The sequence below is a fragment of the Phoca vitulina genome, unplaced genomic scaffold (assembly GCF_004348235.1).
Source record: "Phoca vitulina isolate PV1807 unplaced genomic scaffold, GSC_HSeal_1.0 scaffold102, whole genome shotgun sequence".
NCBI lineage: Eukaryota > Metazoa > Chordata > Mammalia > Carnivora > Phocidae > Phoca > Phoca vitulina.
Genome location: NW_022589805.1, coordinates 1,346,429 through 1,368,093, shown reverse-complemented (window position 1 = coordinate 1,368,093; position 21,665 = coordinate 1,346,429). Strand labels below are relative to the sequence as shown.

At 49.2% G+C, this 21,665-nt stretch overlaps 1 protein-coding gene across 1 annotated transcript; it reads left to right on the top strand.

Annotated features, from left to right (window-relative positions):
- The first annotated feature begins 4,413 nt into the window (after nucleotides 1-4,413).
- Nucleotides 4,414-17,661, top strand: CUNH16orf89 (chromosome unknown C16orf89 homolog). Its single transcript, XM_032397723.1, has 8 exons — nucleotides 4,414-4,719; nucleotides 8,712-8,861; nucleotides 10,076-10,226; nucleotides 11,271-11,388; nucleotides 12,828-12,963; nucleotides 13,550-13,654; nucleotides 14,748-14,831; nucleotides 17,128-17,661. The coding sequence occupies exons 1-8, from the start codon at nucleotides 4,509-4,511 to the stop codon at nucleotides 17,289-17,291; spliced, it is 1,119 nt and encodes a 372-aa protein (XP_032253614.1). The 5' UTR covers nucleotides 4,414-4,508; the 3' UTR covers nucleotides 17,292-17,661.
- Nucleotides 17,662-21,665: the final 4,004 nt, after the last annotated feature.

The window sequence follows — 21,665 nt, the reverse complement described above, 5'->3', positions numbered from 1 at the left end:
ACAAAGAAGGGACGATGGACTCTGAAAAACAAACTGAGGGTTCTAGAGGGGAGGGGGTAGGAGGATGGGTTAGCCTGGTGATGGGTATTAAAGAGGGCACGTTCTGCGTGGAGCACTGGGTGTTATGCACAAACAATGAATCATGGAACACTACATCAAAAACTAATGATGTAATGTATGGTGATTAACATAACAAAAAATTTTTTTTAAAAACGATTTCAAGTATATGTGGTTAAGGAAAATTTTTCCCACTGACCTTCTCATTTTACCTCCTAAAGTAGACACACTCACGAGTTTACTGTGTGTCCATGGGAGAGCCTTTTAACTTTGAAAGGGGTCCTCTTGCTGGGAAACATTGAGAGCATTTTGGTGAAGCCACCCTCGCTGCCCTCAAGCTGCTTCACTCACTCATGCACTGGACAAAGAAACAAAACAGCACCTCCTCCTTTGATAAGAGCCTAGACAGGGCAGCACCTTGCAGATGTGGTTCCCATGTCCCTAGAGCCCAGCTCAAGACTTGGCATGTGTGTCTCATTTGCTTCTCACAATAGCCTTGTGAGTCCTTTTTTTTTTTACCAATAAGAACATTGAAGATCACACCATTAGTATGTGACACAGGCAGGGCTTGAAAATTTAGCTAAAGAGGGTAAGGAAAGATGAGTAAATATGGGAGGGATAGGCAGACAGATGAGGGCAGCCTCTTTAGTCCCTCAGTTGCAGGTGCAAGGGCTGGGGGCTGGAGTACACACCCTGCCCACTCTGTCCACGCTCTTTTGGTGGGATGCAGCTGGGATCTGGAGACCTCAGCCTTGTGGGTTTCATGATCTTGAGCAAGTCATTCTCCATCAGTTGACTTTCCTGACCTGTAATTAAAGGAGGGGACTTCCCATCTCAGACAGCCCCTCCTGCTCTGATGATCTAAGAGGATAAGGACCAGGTGCCATGGTTATGACAAACCAAGAGTAAATGCTGTGCTCTAGAAGATGAAACCCTGGTTGGCAAAGGAGTCGGGATTGCTTCTCTAGGGAGAAAGGAGCAAGATGCATCAACAGCCAGAGGTGCTGCCTGCCCATTTGACATACATCACATGTGAAATTCAGTCCTTCCAAAGGTCAGGAGGGTATTGTTTCCCCTTCCAGAGACCAGAGGTTGAACCCTAGCAGGATCACCTGATGGTTAAGATGTGGACTCAGGCGTTGGAATTCCTGCATCACCTCATACTAGCTGTGAGACACTAGGTCACAAGAAGTCATTTACCCTGTCCCCTAGAGCCTCAGATTTTAAGTTATAAAAGGGGATAAGAATAGGACCCACTTGCATGCCTGGGCAGCTCAGTCGGTTAAGCATCTGCCTTTGGCTCAGGTCATGATCTGAGAATCCTGGGATCGAGCCCCACATTGGGCTCCCTGCTCAGTGGGGAGTCTGCTTCTTCCTCTCCCTCTCCCTTTGTGCTCTCTCTCTCTTGCTTTCTCTCAGGTAAATAAATAAAATCTTTTGTTTTGTTTTGTTTTAAAGATTTTATTTATTTATTTGACAGAGAGATACACAGCGAGAGAGGGAACACAAGCAGGGGGAGTGGAAGAGGGAGAAGCAGGCTTCCTGAGGAGCAGGGAGCCTGATGCAGGGCTCGATCCCAGGACCCTGGGGCCATGACCTGAGCCGAAGGCAGACACTTAACCATCTGAGCCACCCAAGCGCCCCTAAATAAATAAAATCTTAAAAAAAAAAAAAGAAAGAATAGGACCCACTTCAGAGGCTGTTGTAAGGATTAACTGAAGTGATGATAGTGACAAACTTCACCTGGAACATTCATTCTCAATGATGCACCCAAGGGAATAAAAAATGGTTGTTGGGGAGGGAAAGAAACTTAACTCTATGTATAAGGCACAGATATAGATAGAGTACACAAAGATGTAGTATAACTGCAGTATTAAAATGTCAGGGGGTGACCACACAAAAACATGAGGAACCCTCATACATCACTGGTAGGAATGTCAGATGATGCAGCCCCTGTGGAAAATATTTTGGTGGTTCCTCAGTAAGGCAAACATAGAGTCATCACAGGATCCAGCAACTGCATCCTAGGTATATCCCCAAGAAAACCGAAGACGGGTGTTGAAACAAAAACTTACAAACAAATGTTTATTGTAGCATTAATCACAATAGCGGAAAGATGGAAACAACTCATATGTCCATCAACTGATGAATGAATAGGACATAATGTGATCTAGCCATACAATGGGATGTTACTCAGCCATAAAAAGGAATGAAGTCCTGATTCATGCTACAACATGGATGAACCTGGAAAACATTATGCTGAATGAAGGCAGTCAGACACAAAAGGTCACATGTTAAATAATTCCCCATTTCTATGAAATGTCCAGAATGGGCAAATCCATAGAAATTGAAGGTAGATTTGTGGTTGCCAGAGGCTGGGCAGTTTGAGGAGGCAGGGGTGGGAGTGGAGAGTGACTGCTAATGGGGACGGGTTTCTTTTGGGGGGAACGAAAATGTTTCAGAGTCAGACTGTGGTGGTGGTTGAGCAACCTTGTGAATCTACTTTAAAAGACATTGCTGAATTGTACACTTTAAAAGGGCGAATTTTATGGTATGTGAATTATATCTCAATAAAGCTGTCATTTTTAAATGTTCAGGAAAAAAATGTATAAAAAGGCTGATAGGGGTGGGGGAGGGAGGGACAAGAATGAAATTAAATGGTTGACCTACAGCGTGCCCACAAGGAGTCAAGATGCATATTTTAGTGGCGGTATTTTTATAATTTTTTTTTACAGATCTGTAATCTGTTAACTGAAGCTCTTGGGGCCAGATATGTTTCTGCATTCAGAACTTTAGATTTTAGGGTGCCTGGGTGGCTCAGTCGTTAAGCGTCTGCCTTCAGCTCAGGTCATGATCCCAGGGTCCTGGGATCGAGTCCCACATCGGGCTCCCTCCTCGGCAGGAAGCCTGCTCTCCCTCTCCCACTCCCGCTGCTTGTGTTCCTGCTCTCGCTATCTCTGTCTCTGTCAAATAAATAAAATCTTTAAAAAAAAAAAAAAAAAAAAAAGAACTTTAGATTTTAGAAAGGCAATGTGGTGCATGTACATATAACCATCCAGCAAGGTTCAGGACAGCACCCAGTAAACCAACATTAAAATTTCTGCAGGGGGTGCACCTGGGTGGCTCAGTTGGTGGAACATCCAACTCTTGGTTTTCGCTCAGGTCGTGATCTCGGGGTCATGGGATCGAGCCCCATGTGGGGCTCCCCACTCAGTGGGGAGTCTGCTTCCCTCTCTCTCTCTCTCCTCCTCCTCTCCCTCTGCCCCCCCCACGCTTGAGCTCTCTCTCTAAAATAAATGCATAAATGTTTAAAAAAAAATTTCTGCAGAGAAAAAGATATGCTTTCACACTGAATGAGCCAAAGAAGGGCTCTAAGTCTTCACTGTCCAATACAGCAGCCGCATGTGATTGTCGGGCTCTTGAAATGAGGCTAGCCTGTGTTGAAATGTGCCTCAAGTATAAAATGCCAGATTTCAAAGACTTCATTTGAGAAAACTGATATTTTAAAAAAATGTTACAGGGGCGCCTGGGTGGCTCAGTCGGTTAAGCGACTGCCTTCAGCTCGAGTCATGATCCTGGAGTCCCGGGATCGAGTCCCACATGGGGCTCCCTGCTTGGCGGGGAGTCTGCTTCTCCCTCTGACCCTCCCCCTTCCCATGCTCGCTCTCTCTCTCTCTCTCAAATAAATAAAAAATCTTAAAAATATATAAAATAAAAAAATGTTACAAAGTTACTCATTTGATATTGATTACAAGTTGAAATGATGTTTTGGATCCACTGGTTCAAATAAAATAGATCATTAAAATTCATTTCACCTGGGGCACTGGGTGGCTCAGTCAGTGAAGTGTCCGACTCTTGATTTCAGCTCGGGTCTTGACCTTAGGGTTGTGAGTTTGGGCCCCCTGTTGAGCTCCACGCTGGGGCTACTAGAAAATATTTAAGTGCCCACGTGGCTTGCCTTTGCAGCTCATATTCTGTTTCTACTGGGCAGGAGATGCCCTAAGGAATCTTCTGTCAGTTCTGGTAGATGTGCCTTCAAACAAGCTTATCCCAAACGTATTTAAAAAAAAAAACAAAAAGCAAAAACCTTTAAGTTTCTGTGCTTTAGATTTCTGGAGTATAACTGCAATTGGTAGATCCAAGATGTAGCCCATGGGCCTGGAGAATCAGGAATGAAGAGGAAAGGGTGGGACCTTGCAGCCAGCTGTCTCCACTCCAGGGCTGGCCTGACCGCTGCCCACACCCCCACCCACCCCCCGCAGGCAGACCCCTCCAGCGGCCATTCCCATGGCCCTCTGCCCAGGCCACCCCAAGCTGCTGGGTCAGCCCCACCCGCCAATTGTCTCCAGCTCTGCAGGGGAGGGACAAGGAGGAAGGGACAGGAGGAGGGTATGTGGGGGTGGGCTGCCCGAGGCTGAACCACTCGACCAGCCTCAGGCAGCGGACCAGCCATGTCCAGCCCAGGGCTCACGCTCCTGCTCTTGCTGATGGCAACACCACCACCTCTGCAGCCCTCCCCACTGGCACCACCGGACACCCCAGAGGGCAAGGCCGCCATCGTGGGCCTAATCCTCTCAGCGCTGGAGAGAGCCACCTCCTTCCTGAAGAAGAGGCTGCCTGAAATCAACCTAGACGGCGTGGTGGGGTTCCGGGTGCTGGAAGGTGGGTGCACTCTCGTTCTCCTGGACTGGCCACCGGAAAACCAGTTCTCAGCCAGTCACCTCCTTGCTCTGCTGGAAGGCTTGCTCCTTTTGGGTGTTTTGAGGCCCTGCTATACTCAATTATTTTAGAAGCAAAAAGGATTCAGAAACCACATGGGAAAAGATTTGGAAATTATTATTTTCCTGGGAGGAAATGATTCGTTTGACAGTGCTAATCCTGATATGTCATGAACAAGATGGGCAGAGGGAGTGTGCCCTTTCAAGGGGCATTTATGGGAGGGCAGCTGTGGACAAAACCAGGAACCCTCAAGATCAGGCTCCAACTCCATTCCCCCACTTCCAGCCAAAGCCACCTGAAGGCTCCAAGAAAAGAGCCAAGTGTTTGTTCAGCTTTCAGGGATATAAGATCCTCTAGAAGACCTGGCAATAGGCCAAGGCAAACAGGGAACCATGCAACACACACTTCAGGTTGCAGGAAGCTCCTCTCTGAAGGCCACCTTGACCTAAGCGACAAAGAGCTGACTTGGTATCAGCCTGGAGCTCTGGCTGGCCCCCCTTTCACATCATCCCCTCTGGGTGGCCAGTGCAGCTTGCCACCCCCACCCACCTGGACTCCAGGTCCCAGCAGGAGGAGGGGCTCTGGGACAGGTCTGCTTCTGTGCCTGGCCTCCCGGTGTCCTCCCCACATCCCTGAACCTCCAGGCAGCATCCTGGAGACCCCCAAGATCCAAGATCTCTCAGGCTAGGACCAGGGTCTCCATTTAATCCCAGCCCTGTCTTATAATGCCTCTAGAAATGAATAATAGTAATAAACCACAGGCCTGGCTTCCCCATTAGGCACAGGATATTTACAGAGGCCCATGAAAATGTTTTGATTTTTCTTTTTTTTTTTTTATTTGAGAGAGAGCGTGTGTGTGTGAGAGAGAGAGAGAGCATGAGCAGGGGAGAGGGGCAGAGGGAGAGGGAGAAGCAGATTCCCCACTCAGCAGGGAGCCTGATGCGGGGCTCAATCCCAGGACCCTGAGATCATGACCTGAGCCGAAGGCAGACACTTAACCGACTGACCCACCCAGGCGCCCTGTTTTGATTTCTGTTAAAGTCAGAAGGAATAAAAATGAACTTTTAAATCAAGGAGAATGCTCTAATATATAATATCAACATATCCATCTTTATCCTAATATAGTCATAAGACTGTAAGACTTTAATCTATTGTTTTTTTTAAAGATTTTTTATTTATTTGACAGAGAGAGACACAGCGAGAGAGGAAACACAAGCAGGGGGTACTGGGAGAGGGAGAAGCAGGCTTCCTGCAAAGCAGGGAGCCCGATGTGGGGCTCGATCCCAGGACCCTGGGATCATGACCTGAGCCGAAAGCAGACGCTTAACGACTGAGCCACCCAGGTGCCCCTAATCTATTTTTTTCTTAAAGGAAGGGGCCCACAAAGCCTGGCATGTGGCCTGGCAAATGTGCCTTTGGATGTTACCTGGATACTGACTGCATGTGATTGCCAAACAGCCTAGAGAGGGAAGTGCTCTGTTTTGCTCTCTCTGCAGGTGGGGACTCTGAGGCACAGAGAGGTTCAGTAACCTCCCTACGCCTCACAGCTGATAGGCAGGGGGTCTAGTACTCAAATCCACCTGCTCTAGCAGCCCTTGAGGGGAGGGTGGGCATTGTATTGACTTTTCTGACCACCCTAGATGCCAGGCACAGCACTGGGCTCCATCCAAGCAGCAGTTGAATAAACATTCCTGGAACAAGGCAACAGGCTTTTGTCAATAGCCATCCCATGGGCCTGTTGTTTCCTTATGGAGAGAGAAGGGAAGGGCAGGTGGTTCCCTTGGCCATGTGCTTTGTGGGGTCCATGAGATAATAAAAGATAAGGTTCACTAAGTACACACTAAGCACTGGCACAATGTAAACACTCGTGTGGGGTATCTCACTGACTTCTCCCCACAATTCTTGAGGTAAGTTCATTATGATTGTCCCCTTTTTACCAAGGAGGGGACAGGCTTTAGAGAATGTCCAAGGTCACACAGCAAGCAAGTGTAGGCAGTGGGCTTAGAACCCTGCTTTGTCTGACTCAGCACCCATTGTCTGAATCACTACAGGGTCGAGGTGGCTGGAAAGGAGGGAAGCGGCGGCCCAAGCCGACACCACACAACAGCCTTAGACCAGGGCCACCCCCTCCTCTCCTCTCCACAGCTCTGCCCTATCCCTTTGCAATAACCTACTGATGCATAACAAATTCTCCCTGAATTTAGCTGCATAAAACAACAAAATAGTTACCATCTCACCATTTCTGTTGGTCAGGAATCTGGGAACAGTTGGTCTAGGTGGTTCTGGCTCAGGGTCTCACATAGGGTTGGAGTCAAGATGTTGGCCAGGGGTGTGATCATCTGAAGGCTTGACTGGGGCCGGAGGAGCCACCCCGTTCACTCCCAGGCCTGGCAAGTTAGTGCTAGCAGGTTCCTGGAGGCCTCAGCTACTCACCATGTGACCTCGCCGTACGGCTACTTGTGTGCCCTCACAATGGCCGCCGGCTTCCCCCAGAGCAAGTGACCTCAGAGAGAGCAAGGCAGAAGGCTCAACGTCTTCTACAACCAAGCTTTGGAGGTCACACACCATCATTTCCCCAATTTGTTATTGGTTTTGAGGGTCAGCCCCATACAGTGCAGGAGGGGCTTGAAAGGGTATGAAAACCAGCTGGCTGCCACAGCACTCACATGAGGGTCCTATCTTCATTCTCAGCCTCCCGGGACAGAGAGAAGAGCTTCACGTTCTGGGGGGTCCAGTAGCAACAAGATACTTTTTGATCTCCCAAATCCTTTCTGCTTGGGGCTAGGCAAGTGGACGTTGACCCTAAGAGAGAAAAGGGTCCCTCCAGCTGCCCCTGCCAGCCAGGAGGGTGATCCAGAAGGTGGCAGCAGCAGCCGCACAGGCAGGGACAAATATACCATCATGAGGCCAGATTGGGTGAACCTCACTGCTGACTTGGCTACCCCTTCTGGGTGCCAGCACAATACCCTCCACCTGAGCCAGGCAGTCTGGAACAAGTCTTCGGAAGCAGACAGCCTAGGTTCAAGTGCGGGGAGAGAACCAAGACTGGAGAAGAGTGTTACGGAGCCCATCACCCCACAAGACTTGCTTAGCACCCTCTTAAACCTCATCCGCCCTCCCCATCAAAGTTCTCTACCTGAACTCAGGCCATCTCTCACCCTCTTGGCCCTGTGCTGAGGCTTTCCCTCACATCTCCTCTCTCGACCACCTCTTATCTCCCCACCATCACCATTTTCTCCCACCCCTGCAGAACCACTGCTACTCCAAAAGGCACCTCTGTGAAAATTAGAAAAAGATGTCTCCTTCCTCAAGTCACTTGCCTGCCATCTGCTGGAAAATTGTCTTAATACATATACAAACCCATGATAGGAATATACGCTGCCTTTGTGCAGTATACAACCTGCTCAACTGTACACAGCAGCTCTTCACCCAGCATCTGAATCCCTTCCTCATTCCTGTACAGCAAACCTTAGATCTCCCTAATTAATACTTATAGCTAAACTTTATTAAGTGCTTACTTTGCACTGTGGACAATGCTAAGCCCTCTCTATGCATTAGTTCATTTAATCCTTACAACCCCCCACTCTAAGAAGTAAGGATCATCATTACCCCCATTTTATAGATGAAGCAAGTAAAATGGAAAGAAATTAAATATCTTTCTCTGGTCACCCAACAAGAAAATATTAGAGTCACGATCTGAACTCAGGCCCACCTCCAGAAATCAAACTCTTAGCTGCCAACTTCCAGCACACTAGCCCCACCCCCATCACCCAGCTGAGCCCCACAAGGCCTAATTTCCAATAAGTTCAGCCAATTCTTTCCTCTCAGGAACTGGAAGAGGCAGAGACGCTCACTAAGCATTATAAGTTAGGATAATCTTTCCTGCCCAAATGGTTTGTCAATTGATGGAATGAATGAAGTCTTTTCTTTTCCAGTGCAGCTAAAAGGTGTTCAGGAAAAGTGGGCCCGGGACCCCCAGCTGCAGTGGCTGAGCCTGCGTGTGGGGAAGCTGGTGGAAAAGCTAGTGCCTCTCCTTCACAGATCCATCTTCTACCTCAAGCTGAGTGACCCCAAGTACCTAAGAGGTAATAGCAGGGGGTAGAGTCCCATTACTTCAGGAACACAGCATCTGGGGGCACTCCTCCGGTGAATGGTGGGGCGGAGTGGGGGGTGGCTGGGAGTAGGGAACGTGCCTCCCCTTGTTCAGCTCACCCCAGGCTTGGGAGCCTTCCTCCTAGACCAGAGGGGAGGGTCTGGTCTGTCCCAGAGAGTGGGATATCTCAAAAGTAATTCAGCCCTTTGTGCACTAAATATAGCATCCTGCTAGTATCTCTCTGATCCACCCTATAAGCCTGGCGTGAATCATTCCTGGGGGTGGTAGAGGGGGGCAACTTATAAAACCAGCCCCTCATGCTTGTCCAGCCTCCTAGACTCCCAGCTTCCAGTCAGGTGTGTGTGAGTGAATGGGGAGATAATTAGCCAGCACACCCTTCCTTCTCAGCAATGGCCGGGCTGCACATGACCACACCCCAGCCCTCTCTACGTAGCTCTGATCTCCACATGCCCCATTCTCTCCCAGGCCTGGCCCTTAAGACCATCCCAACCTGTGTCACCCTAAAAGAAGTCCCTTGGCATCTGTTTTTGTTTTTGTTTTTGTTTTATTTTTTTTTTTTTTTAAGATTTTATTTATTTATTTGAGACAGAGAGAATGAGAGAGAGAGAGCACGTGAGAGGGGGGAGGGTCAGAGGGAGAAGCAGGCTCCCTGCTCGGCAGGGAGCCTGATGCGGGACTCGATCCAGGGACTCCAGGATCATGACCTGAGCCGAAGGCAGTCGCTTAACCAACTGAGCCACCCAGGCGCCCTGTTTTTGTTTTTGTTTTAAATTTTATTTATTTATTTGAGAGAGAGAGAGCATGAGCTGTGGGGAGGGGCAGAGGGAGAGGGAGAAGCAGACTCCCTGCCTAGCAGGGAGCCAGACTCCAGGCTCAATCCCAGGACCTTGGGATCATGACCTGAGCCGAAGGCAGAAGCTTAACCGACTGAGCCACCCAGGCACCCCAATTCCTACTGATTAAAAAAAAAAAATTTTTTTTAGAAGAGGAGCTTCCTCAGTGTTTCAAACATAATGTGCAACCAGCAGGCAAGGCTCAGAGTCCTGAGCAGGCTTGTGTGTGGTCAGGGCTACCTGGGCAGGGACACCCAATTCCTGGGCTTGGGCTGCAAGAGCCTGGGTACAGTTAGGCAAGGCATGGCCCACTGCTCCTGGGTGTTTTCCCCTCACCCCACCTCTCTACCAGAGTTCCAGCCAATCATCCAGCCTGGGTTTTGGAAGCTTCCGCATGCCTGGACCAGCACAGATGCTTCCATGGTCTACCCCACGTTTGAACCACGGGACTCCTTCTCAGAGGAACGCAGTGATTCGTGTCTGGTGCAGCTGCTGGGAACAGGGTGGGCCCCCTGCACTTGCCCCGCTTCCCAAAAGCCCAAAACCACTTGCTCCCTGCTTGTCCTCCTGTCCCACTTGCTCTCTAAGTCCCTGTGCGAAACCAGGCACAGCCACCACCCCACTAGCCACCCAGACACCAACCTCTCCCACCCTCATTGCACCTAAGCTGCCCCCCCACTCCCTGCACTTCCCCCACACACACCCCATTGGTCTCTCACACCAAAGGGATCCTTTCAAAAAACATATCTGAACATCCCGCCCCCAGTGTGAAGCTTCCTGTTGTTCTCAGAACAAAGCCCCAGCTCCTGCTGCCCTTCCAGGTCTCCAGGCCCCTCTAAACCAGCCCCTGGGGCTCTTGTCAGACTCCCAAAAGGACCTACTCTGTCCCACTTCTAAACCTTTACTGTGCCCAGCTGGCATTTGTGGGCTTCCTCCCACCCTGCCCCACCCCACCCCCCTGCCTAAGTAACCCTGCTTACACTTCAGGGCCACCTCCAGCATCCTTCCTCCAGAACCTTCCCCGACCCCACTGCACAAGGCTGACCTCCCCGAGTAGGCGGGTTCTCCTAGCACCACTGGTAGCCATAGATACAATTTACATTTGTCTAGGGTTTTGCCTCCCTCCCTGGGCTGTAGGTCTCTGCAAGCAGGAGTACAGCCGAGTTAAGCTCACCATTTCATCCTGCTGTGCAGTAGGCTTGGAGCCAGCCCTGAATCAGCCCTAGGTTCAGAGAACTGCTGTATAGGGCAGTGACGGGAAAGACCATACTTGGGAGTCCCACGGAGCAATAGCAAGTCACAGCCCCCTGGAGCTCACCCAACCCAGGATAACTCCAGGGTCGCCTCCCCTGTGCTGGAGTACTGATTTAGCAAATCAAGACACAGTACCCCTGTGTGCTATCCAGCAACCCCTTGTGCACAGCTGGGTGCCTGGAGCCTACTGGGGTTCTAATAACTAGTGGGGGAACAGGGACCAGGGAAGACTCCATGTCCTCAGGCTTCGTTTAGGGCACCCTTCTCTGGGGCCTGAACCACTTCTTCCCCAGGACAGACAGCAGCCAGCCCTGCAGGCTCTCAGACTTCTGCAGGACCCTCATGACCAAGCCCGGCTGCTCAGGCTACTGCCTGTCCCACCAGCTGCTCTTCTTCCTCTTGGCAAGAATGGTAAGTGCCCGGCGGGGGCCAGCCACGCACATAGAGGAGAGAGAAAGATAAAAAGGGGCTTGTGGCAGTGTGGTTTGTATGCTACACACCAAGAAAATAAGCAGGGTTTTGGACTTGTGCTTTGGACATCAGGAGGGAGAAGTAAGAGTAGCCTGCCATCTGTCCGATATAACATTGAACCAAACTAGGGGTGGGGGGGGCAGGATTTGGGATTCTCATTGGACAGATCGAATTGCATGCTAAACTGGGTCGTAGGCATCAGGAAAACAAAGAGAAAGAGTAAAAGAGAAGCAGCAGAAAGAACTCAGTAAACAATAACAAATGGAAAAGGATTTAGAACATCTGGTCCATAGCAGCTTCTAGAAAACCAAACCAAGACAAACCAGCCCCACCCCCACCTCTGCAGCACCCAATGCTCTTCCAAGCCCAAGAGTTCAAACTTCACTAAATAATGATAATTTTTAAACATATGTATTTCCCCATATAGAAAGCTAAGGCTCATTATCTCCATTGAAAGAGGTTATTCCATGTGCAGAAATTCTTGGCTGAGAAGGTACTTAATGTTTTAGGTAGGTTTTGTTTTGTTTTGTTTTGTTTTGTCTGTTTGTTCTCTCTTTTTTTTTTAATTTTTTTATTGTTATGTTAATCCCCATACATTACATCATTAGTTTTAGATATAGTGTTCCATGATTCATTGTTTGTGCATAACACCCAGTGCTCCATGCAGAACGTGCCCTCCTCAATACCCATCACCAGGCTAACCCATCCTCCCACCCTAGGTAGGTTTTTAAAAAAAATTTTTTATTATTTATTTGCAAGCTGTCACTATCCAGTATTTCTGTAAATACAATAAAAATCAAATTACGAGGAATATTATTAGATTCAACAGGTAGAAAGCTACTCTAACACATTGTTACAGAAATTGCCAAAGCCCCTTCTCATCTCCTGTTCTGTCCCTGAGACCTGTCTATGGCCCACACTTTGAGCAGCACTGAAGCTAGCCAGCTGGGTTAGCCTGGAATCTGAATGTGACGGCAGCTAATGGCTATAACGCTCCAGTGTCAGGCCTGTGTTGGGCACTTCCTAACTATGGTACCACCCATCCAAGTGAGCACCTCTGGTGCAGATCCCAGACACATTGCCCTTTCCCTGTGGCTAAGACCCTTGAGGCTCAGAAAGGTTAACTTAGCAAGCTAAGGTCACACAGCCCCTGAGTGGATGAGCCGGGACTCAAACCCAGCTCTTTCTGATCCCCCCCGCCCCCCACTGGGACAGAGCCCCAAGCAGTCCAGGGGTGTAAATGGGGAAGAAATTCTGGGAAAAGGGGAAAGACCTGCCCCAAAGGCAGCCACCTACCAGACCGTCTCAGAACTACAAGTCTTCCCCTATAGCAGAGTGCAGGTCTGTCACCCATCCTTCCGGCTGTTTGTTCCCCTCAGAAAGGATGCACAGGGGGACTGTTCTGCCAGAGCCAGCACTACATGAACCTCTTTTGTGCCAACATGATGGACCTGAACCAGAGAGCTGAGGCCATCGGATATGCCTACCCCACCCGGGACATCTTCATGGAGAACAGTGAGCCCTGGCATTCCTCTCTGGGGACAAAGCAGAGGGGTGTGCCTGCACACGCAAACACACACACACACAGTAGGGCTGCCAGATTTAGCAAAAAAAATACAGGGTGCCCAAGTAAATTTGAACTTCAGATAAACTGAATATATATTTTTAGTATAAGTTTATCCTGAACATTCCGATTTATGCTTATGCTTTAAAATTTGCGTTTGTGTTTATTGGACACTCAAATTTAACTGGGCATCCTATATTTTATCTGCCATGATGTGACTGCTTCCTGCCCCGAAAGGCCGACCTAGTGATGGAGCTCTGGACTGACAGGCTAGCTCAGAGATGAGGCAGAAAAGGGGTCTCTGAGTGGCTGCTCCTTGGCTTGGGTGTCTAGATCCCTCTACTGACCCTAACTCTTAAGGGACTCCCATGAAGGCCCTAAATGGGAGGCAGGACCTAGCCTGGCAGCTGCCTTCTTCCAGCCACTACACTGAGTACCCACCCACTGGCGGGAGGAGGCAGGGGGCACTGTGCAGCCTTGGGCAGTGGGAGCAGGTGGGTCTGGGGGGCAGGCCTGTAGAGGGTCTTTTGCTTCCAGTCATGTTCTGTGGAATCGGTGGCTTCTTGGATTTCTACAAGCTCCGGTGGCTGGAGGCCATTCTCAACTGGCAGAAGCCGCAGGAAGGATGTTTCGGGAGGCCTGGTGAGCTGCACTTCCACCCTGGCTGGGAGCAGGAGGCTGGTAGGGGGCTGGGTTTCTAGGCCAAGTGAAGAAAGGTGATACAGTGGTCTTAGTGGCTCAGAGAGAGATTCGCAACATGTATATGCATGCAAGCACACATGTGAACACACACATATGGAAATGGGCTTGGACCTTTGGAAGCCAAAATTTTGCAGAGTGGGAGACAGTCTCATTGGAAGATGTTGGCCCCCTGCACCTGCATGAACAAATCTATTGCTTCAGTGAGTATCCCCTGAGCCCCTGCTCTGTACCAGACACTGTTCTAGGCTCCAGGGAATACTAGGGCCCTGAAGAAGAGAGGCAGAAACCATCTAAATTAACCAATAAGTGAGATAATTGCAAGTTCTGATAAGGGCTGTGAAGGAGACAACAGGCTGAGAAAGAAAAGAATATGGAAGAAGGTTCTTTGGGCAGGAGTATTCAGGGGAGACGCCTGGAGCAGGTGACATAGAAGCAGAGGCAGAGAGGACACAGCCCCTTTCCAGCTGTGTGATACTGGGCAGCTGGTCCTCTTTGCAGTAAGTCACTTCACCTCGCTAAGCCTTGATTTCCTCATCTGTAAATAAATTAGTATAATAATCTCCTTCCTGAACTGTGAAGAGTAGACATAATATATGGGAAAGCACCTGTCCTGTGCATGGTACAGAGGCAGCTCCCAATAAATGCTGAAGCTTGGGATGCTCAAGGAGGCAAAGCTTTTGAAATAAGAGCGTCTGTTCTCAAAACTGAGGAGTCGATAAAAATGCAGATTCTCAGGCCCCAGACCTACAGATTCAGCAGGTAGAAGGTGGGCCTGTGGAACTTGCATTTTTAAGAAGCTCCTCCTGCTGTTCTGATGTGGGTGGTTGGGGGACTACAACTGGAGAAACATCAGTAGATGACAAATTTAGGCAGTGTGTAAGGATCTGCAGACAGGCACTCAAGGAACCTTCTGGAAGGACCTCCAGATTCAAGAGAAGACCTGAGTTGCTTGAGGTGTTGTGAGGGGGGGAGGTTTGGTGAGTAATGTGTGAAAACCCATCTCAAGAAGGTCACTTTCCTACTCTTCTCCCAGCTGCTGAAGATGAATTATCAAAAGCCATTCAACGCCAACAGCATATTTTGAGAAGAGTGAAGAGGCGAGAAAAACAATTTACAGGTAATGAAAATACCCGGGAGCCTTCTGGGCATGAAACCAAGACACCCCAGAAAGGCTGCACACAGATTGACGTCAGTGGAAATGTGCCTTGCCATCCCTTCAGGGCTGGGTCTGGGAAGTGGAGGGCAGGGTAAGAAGTGGGAGTCCAGAGATCTTGTCTCCAGGAAAAGGAACATAAAAGAAGTTGCAGCGTGTTACTGAAAATCACAGAGATCACCCCCTCTCCGTCAAGGTCAAGTCAGAAAACCAGAACCTGCACCAGGAACTTGAGGCAGAGGGAATTTAATGTAGGGAACTCTTCTCAGAGGTGTTCCAAGAGGTGAACCCAGAAAAGTGAGAAAACCCAGAGATTAACCACTGCAAGAAGCCACTACTCTCCCCGGAGGCAGAGCTGGAGGGACTGTGGAGCAAGGTGGGGTTAGCAGAGCCTGCAGGGGTTGGACATGGAGGAGGCAAAGACGGGGAGAAATACCCCGTCTTCTGTCCTCTTTCAGCCTGTGTTTGCTATTGCTCAAACCTAACCAGAAGCTGATGAGTAAGGCATCCTGGGAAATGTAGTTTGGAAGGGTCAGTGCACTGTGGTTTGGAGCGAAAAAGGGCAGGAGGGAATCTGAGCCAACCCGCAAGTGACCAGTGCAATCCCCATGGCCACGTGTCCGGATGTCCCCAGCTTACACCTCTTGTCCTGGAGCCATTATGAATAGTGCCCCCTTTCCTCCTCAAAGTGTCCTGGTTGAGATGATAACTTATGTGATCAGTCCACCAGTGTAGAGAAACCGAGAGTCAGATATAGTTATATGGAGAAGGGAAGATAGGCAAGATTTAATATGGGAGGGAGGGAGGGATAAAGAAGGAAGAGAAGACCTGATTTTTTTATTAATAAAAATAAATAACTGCAAGACAGAAGCAGGAAAGGAGGTAGAATAGCCAGCCCCCTTAGTAGATGCCCAGCATAGGTTGGTAAACGATCCCAGTAACTAAATGTCTCCCCATGAGCCCCACTGTAGCCTCATCATCTGCCTGCAGGTAGACAAGAGAAGGGAGTGGAAGCCCAAATCCAAAGGCTGGGCTGGGGAAGGGTGAGAAGTTCTCAGGAGATTTCCAGAGGCCCCTGACACAGGGGCCTGTGGCTACCCATGGCCAGCTGGTAGGCTGCCCCCTAGAGGCAGACAGCTGGACTGTAGGACCGACCTGAGGGCTGGAGAGGGAGCTGCAGAAAGGCCCGAGGTCCTTCTTGGGCCCTGCAGATTGACAAGTCTGGAAAACTGCCCAGAAGGCAGTGGTGCTTTCTTTCCTTCTGGTGCACACCCCCTGCACACCCATGGACCAGGGGGAAGCCAGCATGGAGATGTGGAGCACAGGATTTGAAATCATGCTGTCAGAGTTCGAATCTGCTTCTTCCTCACGGTGGGGGTCACTCAACCTCTCTGAGCCTCAGTTTCTTTATCTGTAAGATAGGGACCTAACAGTGCCGCCTTCATAGAGCTCTTGGGGGTTAGTATCAGATCACTATACAAAGCACGCTCCATGGTATTTGGCATAGGACAGCATGAGCTGCTGGGGTGGGTAATTAGCCTTCTTGAAACCTGCATTCTCCCTCCCTCCAAAGGCCCTAGCTGGGGTCCTTCCCTTCTCCAAGACTGTGAGGGGAGAGAAAAGTCCTGGCTCCCTCCCACCTGCTCAGAAACACAGGATGGGTGGCCTACTTTGGGTTTAGGGAACTAAGTAACATCTAAGGTGTTCTTGCCTCAGGCCGGTGTCGGGAAGGTGCTCTGGGTCACCTGGGACCAGGCAAGACTAAGGCAGCAATGAGAGAGGCTATCAAGGTCAAGAAATGAGCTGTGGAGCCCCTAGGGCTGCGGAGCTCAGCTCTGCTACCTGAGCCTCGGTTTCCCTGTCTGCAAAAACAGGCAATAGAGTGCTGTCCTAGAAGGTTTGAGAGCAAGGGGAGGTGGGAAGGAGTTAGACAAGGGTGTGGCCTCAGGTCAGATCCCAGGGGAGGGCAGCTCTGGAGTGGAAATCGTACCTGAGTCACCCCCCTGAGATGGGAGGCTGGGCTTTTGTGTCCTGTATTAATAAGGCACTGGGAGGAGGCATAACCTCCCTGATGAGGAGGCTCCAACTGGCTGGGGTCATTTCTACGGAGAAGGGAGTCATTAGTGGCCAGCACTCATAGCAGCTGGTGGATGGGTGCCTGGCCCAGGATCTGGCTGGCTGGGGAAGCATCCGAAAAGCACTCATAATGGAACTGTGGCCACCACACAGTAGTCACAGGGAGGACTCTCTCTCTCCCCAGATGGCTGTTCCTCCCACAACACAGCCATGGCTGTGGCAGCCCTGGGGGGCTTCCTCTATGTCCTGGCTGAATACCCCCCAGCAAATGGAGAGCTGTGGCAGTCCACACTGGTGCCACCCGCAGTCGCCGAGACAAATGTTTCCACGCCTGCCACTGGAAGATGAAACAGATGCCAGATGCCATTAGTCAATCCTTCCTCCCTTAAATCCTGGATGCCCAGGCCATGCCCTAACAAGGAGGCAGCAGAAGAAATGACTAGCAAAGCAACCCAGCTTCATCCCCTCGGGAAGCAGGGCCAGGGAAGGGGATGTGGGGATGGATCCAGGTGTGGAAGCAGATGAATAAATTCAGAGTGCAATTGAGTCATGTTTCTCAGCCCTGGGGACAACTTCTAGGGCTCTGTTTCAAGTCACGACACAAACTCCAAGGAGATCCATAACTTGAGTCTTAAAGGCAATTTGTTCAGATGTCAATGGTTCCATCTTTCCCAGTGGGAGAAATAAGGGTCTCTGAATGTAACAGTTCGAGTCATGACTAAACTTGAGATATGGTCACAAACGGCAGCACATAAAATGTTTATATCCACGCGAGGAACTCTACAGTACCATGTCGCGTCCTGTCATGGCCGTGTCATTTTACAAAAGGCAGGGTGGCATCATGGTTAATGGTGCAGCTCTGTGCCCAGGCTCCCTGAGTCCAAATCCCAGCTGTCCCGCTAATTAGCTCTGTGTCCTCGGGCAACGTCATTTAGCGTCTCTGTGACTGTTTCCTCGTCAGTACAATTGGGATAATTACAGCACCTGCCTCAGGATTACTTGCAGTGCTGTGACCATCACCTTTGTAGGGTACTGAGAACCATTCCTATAACATGGTAAGAGCCAGGTGAGTGTTACCTGCTGCCACAGCAGGGAGGATGTCACATTACCTGGAGGGCTTGTCCCTGAGGCAGTGGGCATGGAGAGCTGACTTGCCAACTTTTCTCTTATTCCCAGCTTATACTTCTTCCCTCATGTTCTGCTTCAGTGTGAGTAAATCTGAACATGTCAGCTAGAGTTCTTTTAATTTATTTATCTGGTTTACTGAAGTACAGCTGACATACCATCTCCTGGAACTCTGACACTAATCTAGTGTTGGAGGAAAGACCTTCTGGAACGTTATCATGGGTCCAGGTACTGTCTGTGATGCAGATTTCAGGCTAGGACAGACACATGTCAAAAGGAGACTGGGGTAGAAAAATCAGCTAAAAACCCAGTCCTTTGGACTGGAAGGTTCTTTAAGTCCATCATCTTGCTTTGCTTCGAAGTGAAAAATAATTGCTCATCATCCCTATGTAAGAACTGCGTTGTATTTGAGAATCTGAATTCAAACACCCATGCTCCTTCTGTGCTCAGCTAAATAATCTGGTGGGGGCAGTGGTTCTTCTAAATCTTTCTCTTGGGAGTTAGTCTCTTCTGTCTAATCCTCTTTGCTGGTGCCCCTGAATGCTTTCCTGCAAGTGCTCTTAAGTTGTCAGGCACACAGAAATGGTCCTGGATTTCGCTGACAAGTTTGACTTGCTTTTGAGTTGCTAGTCTTCTTGAGGAACCAAGGGCCAGAATTTAATACCTACTTGGCACTCCATATGCTTCAAGGATCTCTTCCACACTGCGTCACAAACCAAAGTTTACCAAGATAGGCACACAGCCTAGAGATGGGTGGGCAGCACATAACCGGATTAGGGGGGATTATGCCTCACCCCCCGTCCTTCCTGCATTCGGGATGGATTAGTCACTGGAGCCTGACATTGATACATTTTTAGAAGGTTTAATTTACCAAACTAGGGCGGGGGTTGAGGGGAGGCGATGACTGTCGCAGAAATCTGGGTTTATAAGCCACTTTCAGGAAAAGGGAATCCTAATGCAAACTGGGACATGGGAAGAAAAATTTGCAAGATGAACCCCACTTGAATTGTCATGTCTTTGGATTACAACTGCGGTAGGGCACTAAGAAGAGGTAAAAATACCAGTGGATGAGTCTCTTCACCACTCCCCCACCCCAGACCCTAGCCTCTCACTGAAGATGAATCCCATGAGCATTTAACATGATGTGGAGGTGGGCCTTCACTTCTCGTATTCTAAACACCCAGCACTGGCTCACTTCCTAGAGGAGTTTCTCCATGTGTGGTCTGTGGCCGCTGGCATTAGGACCAGCTTGAGGAATCTTGTTAAACATGCAGATTCTCGGGCTCCTGGGTGGCTCAGTCAGTTAAGTGTCTGCCTTCGGCTCAGGTCATGATCCTAGAGTTCCAGGATCCAGATAGTGTCCTGCATTAAGCTCCCTGCTCAGCGGGGAGTCCACTTCTCCCTCTGACCCTCCCCCCTCTCATGCTTTCTCTCTCTCTCTCAAATAAATAAATAAAATCTTTAAAAAACAAACAAACAAACATGCAGATTCTCTAGCCCTGCCCCTAGAGATTCTCATTCAGACCCCAGGAGGGGGCCTGGGGACATGCCTCCTTGGCAAGCTCCCAAGGGATGCTGATGCTCGCCAAGGCTGAGAACTGTGGCATCCTCAAGGCCTGGACCTGTATGACATCAGGTGGTAGATAAAGGGAACATCTACAGTTGACACCGGGGCAGTGGCCTCGATTGTGCATTCAGAGGTGTAAGTAATGTCCCTCCTCCACCCTGCAAGATTCTTTTGGCTGGTCTGGAAATTAAGTTGACATAAGACAAATTAACAGGAGAAAAACAAACAAAAAAGTTTAATAATGTGCATACTGCCTGTCTACATGAGAGGCCCAGGAAAACTGAGTAACTCCCTGCAGTGGCCTAAGCCATCACCCTAAATACCATCTCCAGCTAAAGACGAGAGAAGATGTTGGGGGTGGGAGGTAAGTTATGGGAGGTTACTGGGGAAAGCACGGTAAACAAGAGTAGATTTAAGTCCATGCTGTCGCTATTGATAACAGTTTCTAGAGATTTAGAGTCAGCCATCTCCCTCTTTCTGGTAATGAGACGAAAACACACTTACAAAAGGGTAAATTCTGTTTTCAGAGCTTCCCTTGTGTCTGCAGTTTCTTAAAAATAACCAGCTTAAGATAATCAGTATGCCAAAGGCGCATATCTTGGGGTGGCAAAATTTGCTCCCCTACACCCTCCTTGGTGCTCACACTCACCCCACTGTGACTTTAGGTGCTCCAGCAATGTTCCTGTCAAAAGTGTGTTCCTGATAGGCTCCTCGCTCAAGATAAAAATGTCCCCTGTAAAAGAGTATTTCTGTTAAATAAATCATTGTTTTTATTTTTTTTTTTTAAAGATTTTATTTATTTGACAGATAGAGAGAGAGCACAAGTAGGCAGAGTGGCAGGCAGAGGGAGAGGGAGAAGCAGGCTCTCCGCGGAGCAGGGAGCCCGATGCGGGGCTCGATCCCAGGACCCCAGGATCATGACCTGAGCCGAAGGCAGCCGCTTAACCGACTGAGCCACCCAGGCGCCCCTAAATAAATCATTGTTTTTAAAAGTACTTCCCTTTAAGATGTAAATACGTACAGGAAAAGTTGTGAGCTCAAACTTCAGAACAAGCTGCCTCCTCTACTAACATCTGTGTGACCCTGGGTCAGGAGCTTGCCCTCTCTGTACCTCCAACTTTTCTGTATAATGGGTAGCACAATAACATCCAACTTCTAGGATTCCTGAGATAAAATGGTGCAGGGTAAGCCCCGCACACAGTGTCTGAGGCTTAAATGAACTCAGTGGCTGTTAGGAGTGAGTTTTCTCAGAAAACCCAGCATCCACACCACCTCTGCCTCTGGGGTTTTATCAGTCACCTATTATTTACGAGCAAAGGATGTCATTCTCTGGCAAATCCTCCATCCATCCCTTCAATAAATAGTGACTGAGGACTTACTGTGTGCTAAGCTGTGCTCTGGGCATGGGAGATGCAGCTGAGAACAAACAAGGGCCCTGTTCCCATCATTTAAGAAATATCCGTGCAGTGCCTACTGTGTGCTGAGGACTATGCAAAGTATCAGGGGAAAGTAGTGAAAAGCAGACATGCTCTCTGTCCTCAGAGATGACAGTCAAGGCGGGAGAGACATTAAGCAGCAGCTAAAATCAGGGGGCGCCTGACTGCCTCAGTCGGTGGAGCATGGAACTCTAGATCTTGGGGTTGTGAGTTTGAGCCCCATGATGGGTGTGGAGATTACTTAAAAATAAAATGAAATTTAAAAAAAGAAACAGGGGCGCCTGGGTGGCTCAGTTAGTTAAGCAACTGCCTTCGGCTCAGGTCATGATCCTGGAGTCCCGGGATCGAGTCCCGCATCGGGCTCCCTGCTCAGCAGGGAGTCTGCTTCTCCCTCTCCCGCTCCCCCGTCTTGTGCTCTCTCTCTCTCTCTCACTCTCTCTCTCAAATAAATAAATAAAATCTTAAAAAATAAAGAAAGAAAGAAAAAGAAAGAAAGAAAAGAAAGAAAGAAAGAAAGAAAGAGAAAGAAAGAAAGAAAGAAAGAAAGAGAAAGAAAGAAAGAAAGAAAGAAAGAAAGAAAGAAAGAAAGAAAGA

Bases quoted from the DNA above. Each gene is read 5' to 3' on its own strand.
- CUNH16orf89 (XM_032397723.1), top strand. From the start codon at position 4,509: ATGTCCAGCCCAGGGCTCACGCTCCTGCTCTTGCTGATGGCAACACCA. The intron at 8,862-10,075 runs GTAATAGCAGGG...CCTCTCTACCAG, and splicing joins TGACCCCAAGTACCTAAGAG to AGTTCCAGCCAATCATCCAG. The intron at 14,832-17,127 runs GTAATGAAAATA...CTCTCTCCCCAG, and splicing joins GCGAGAAAAACAATTTACAG to ATGGCTGTTCCTCCCACAAC.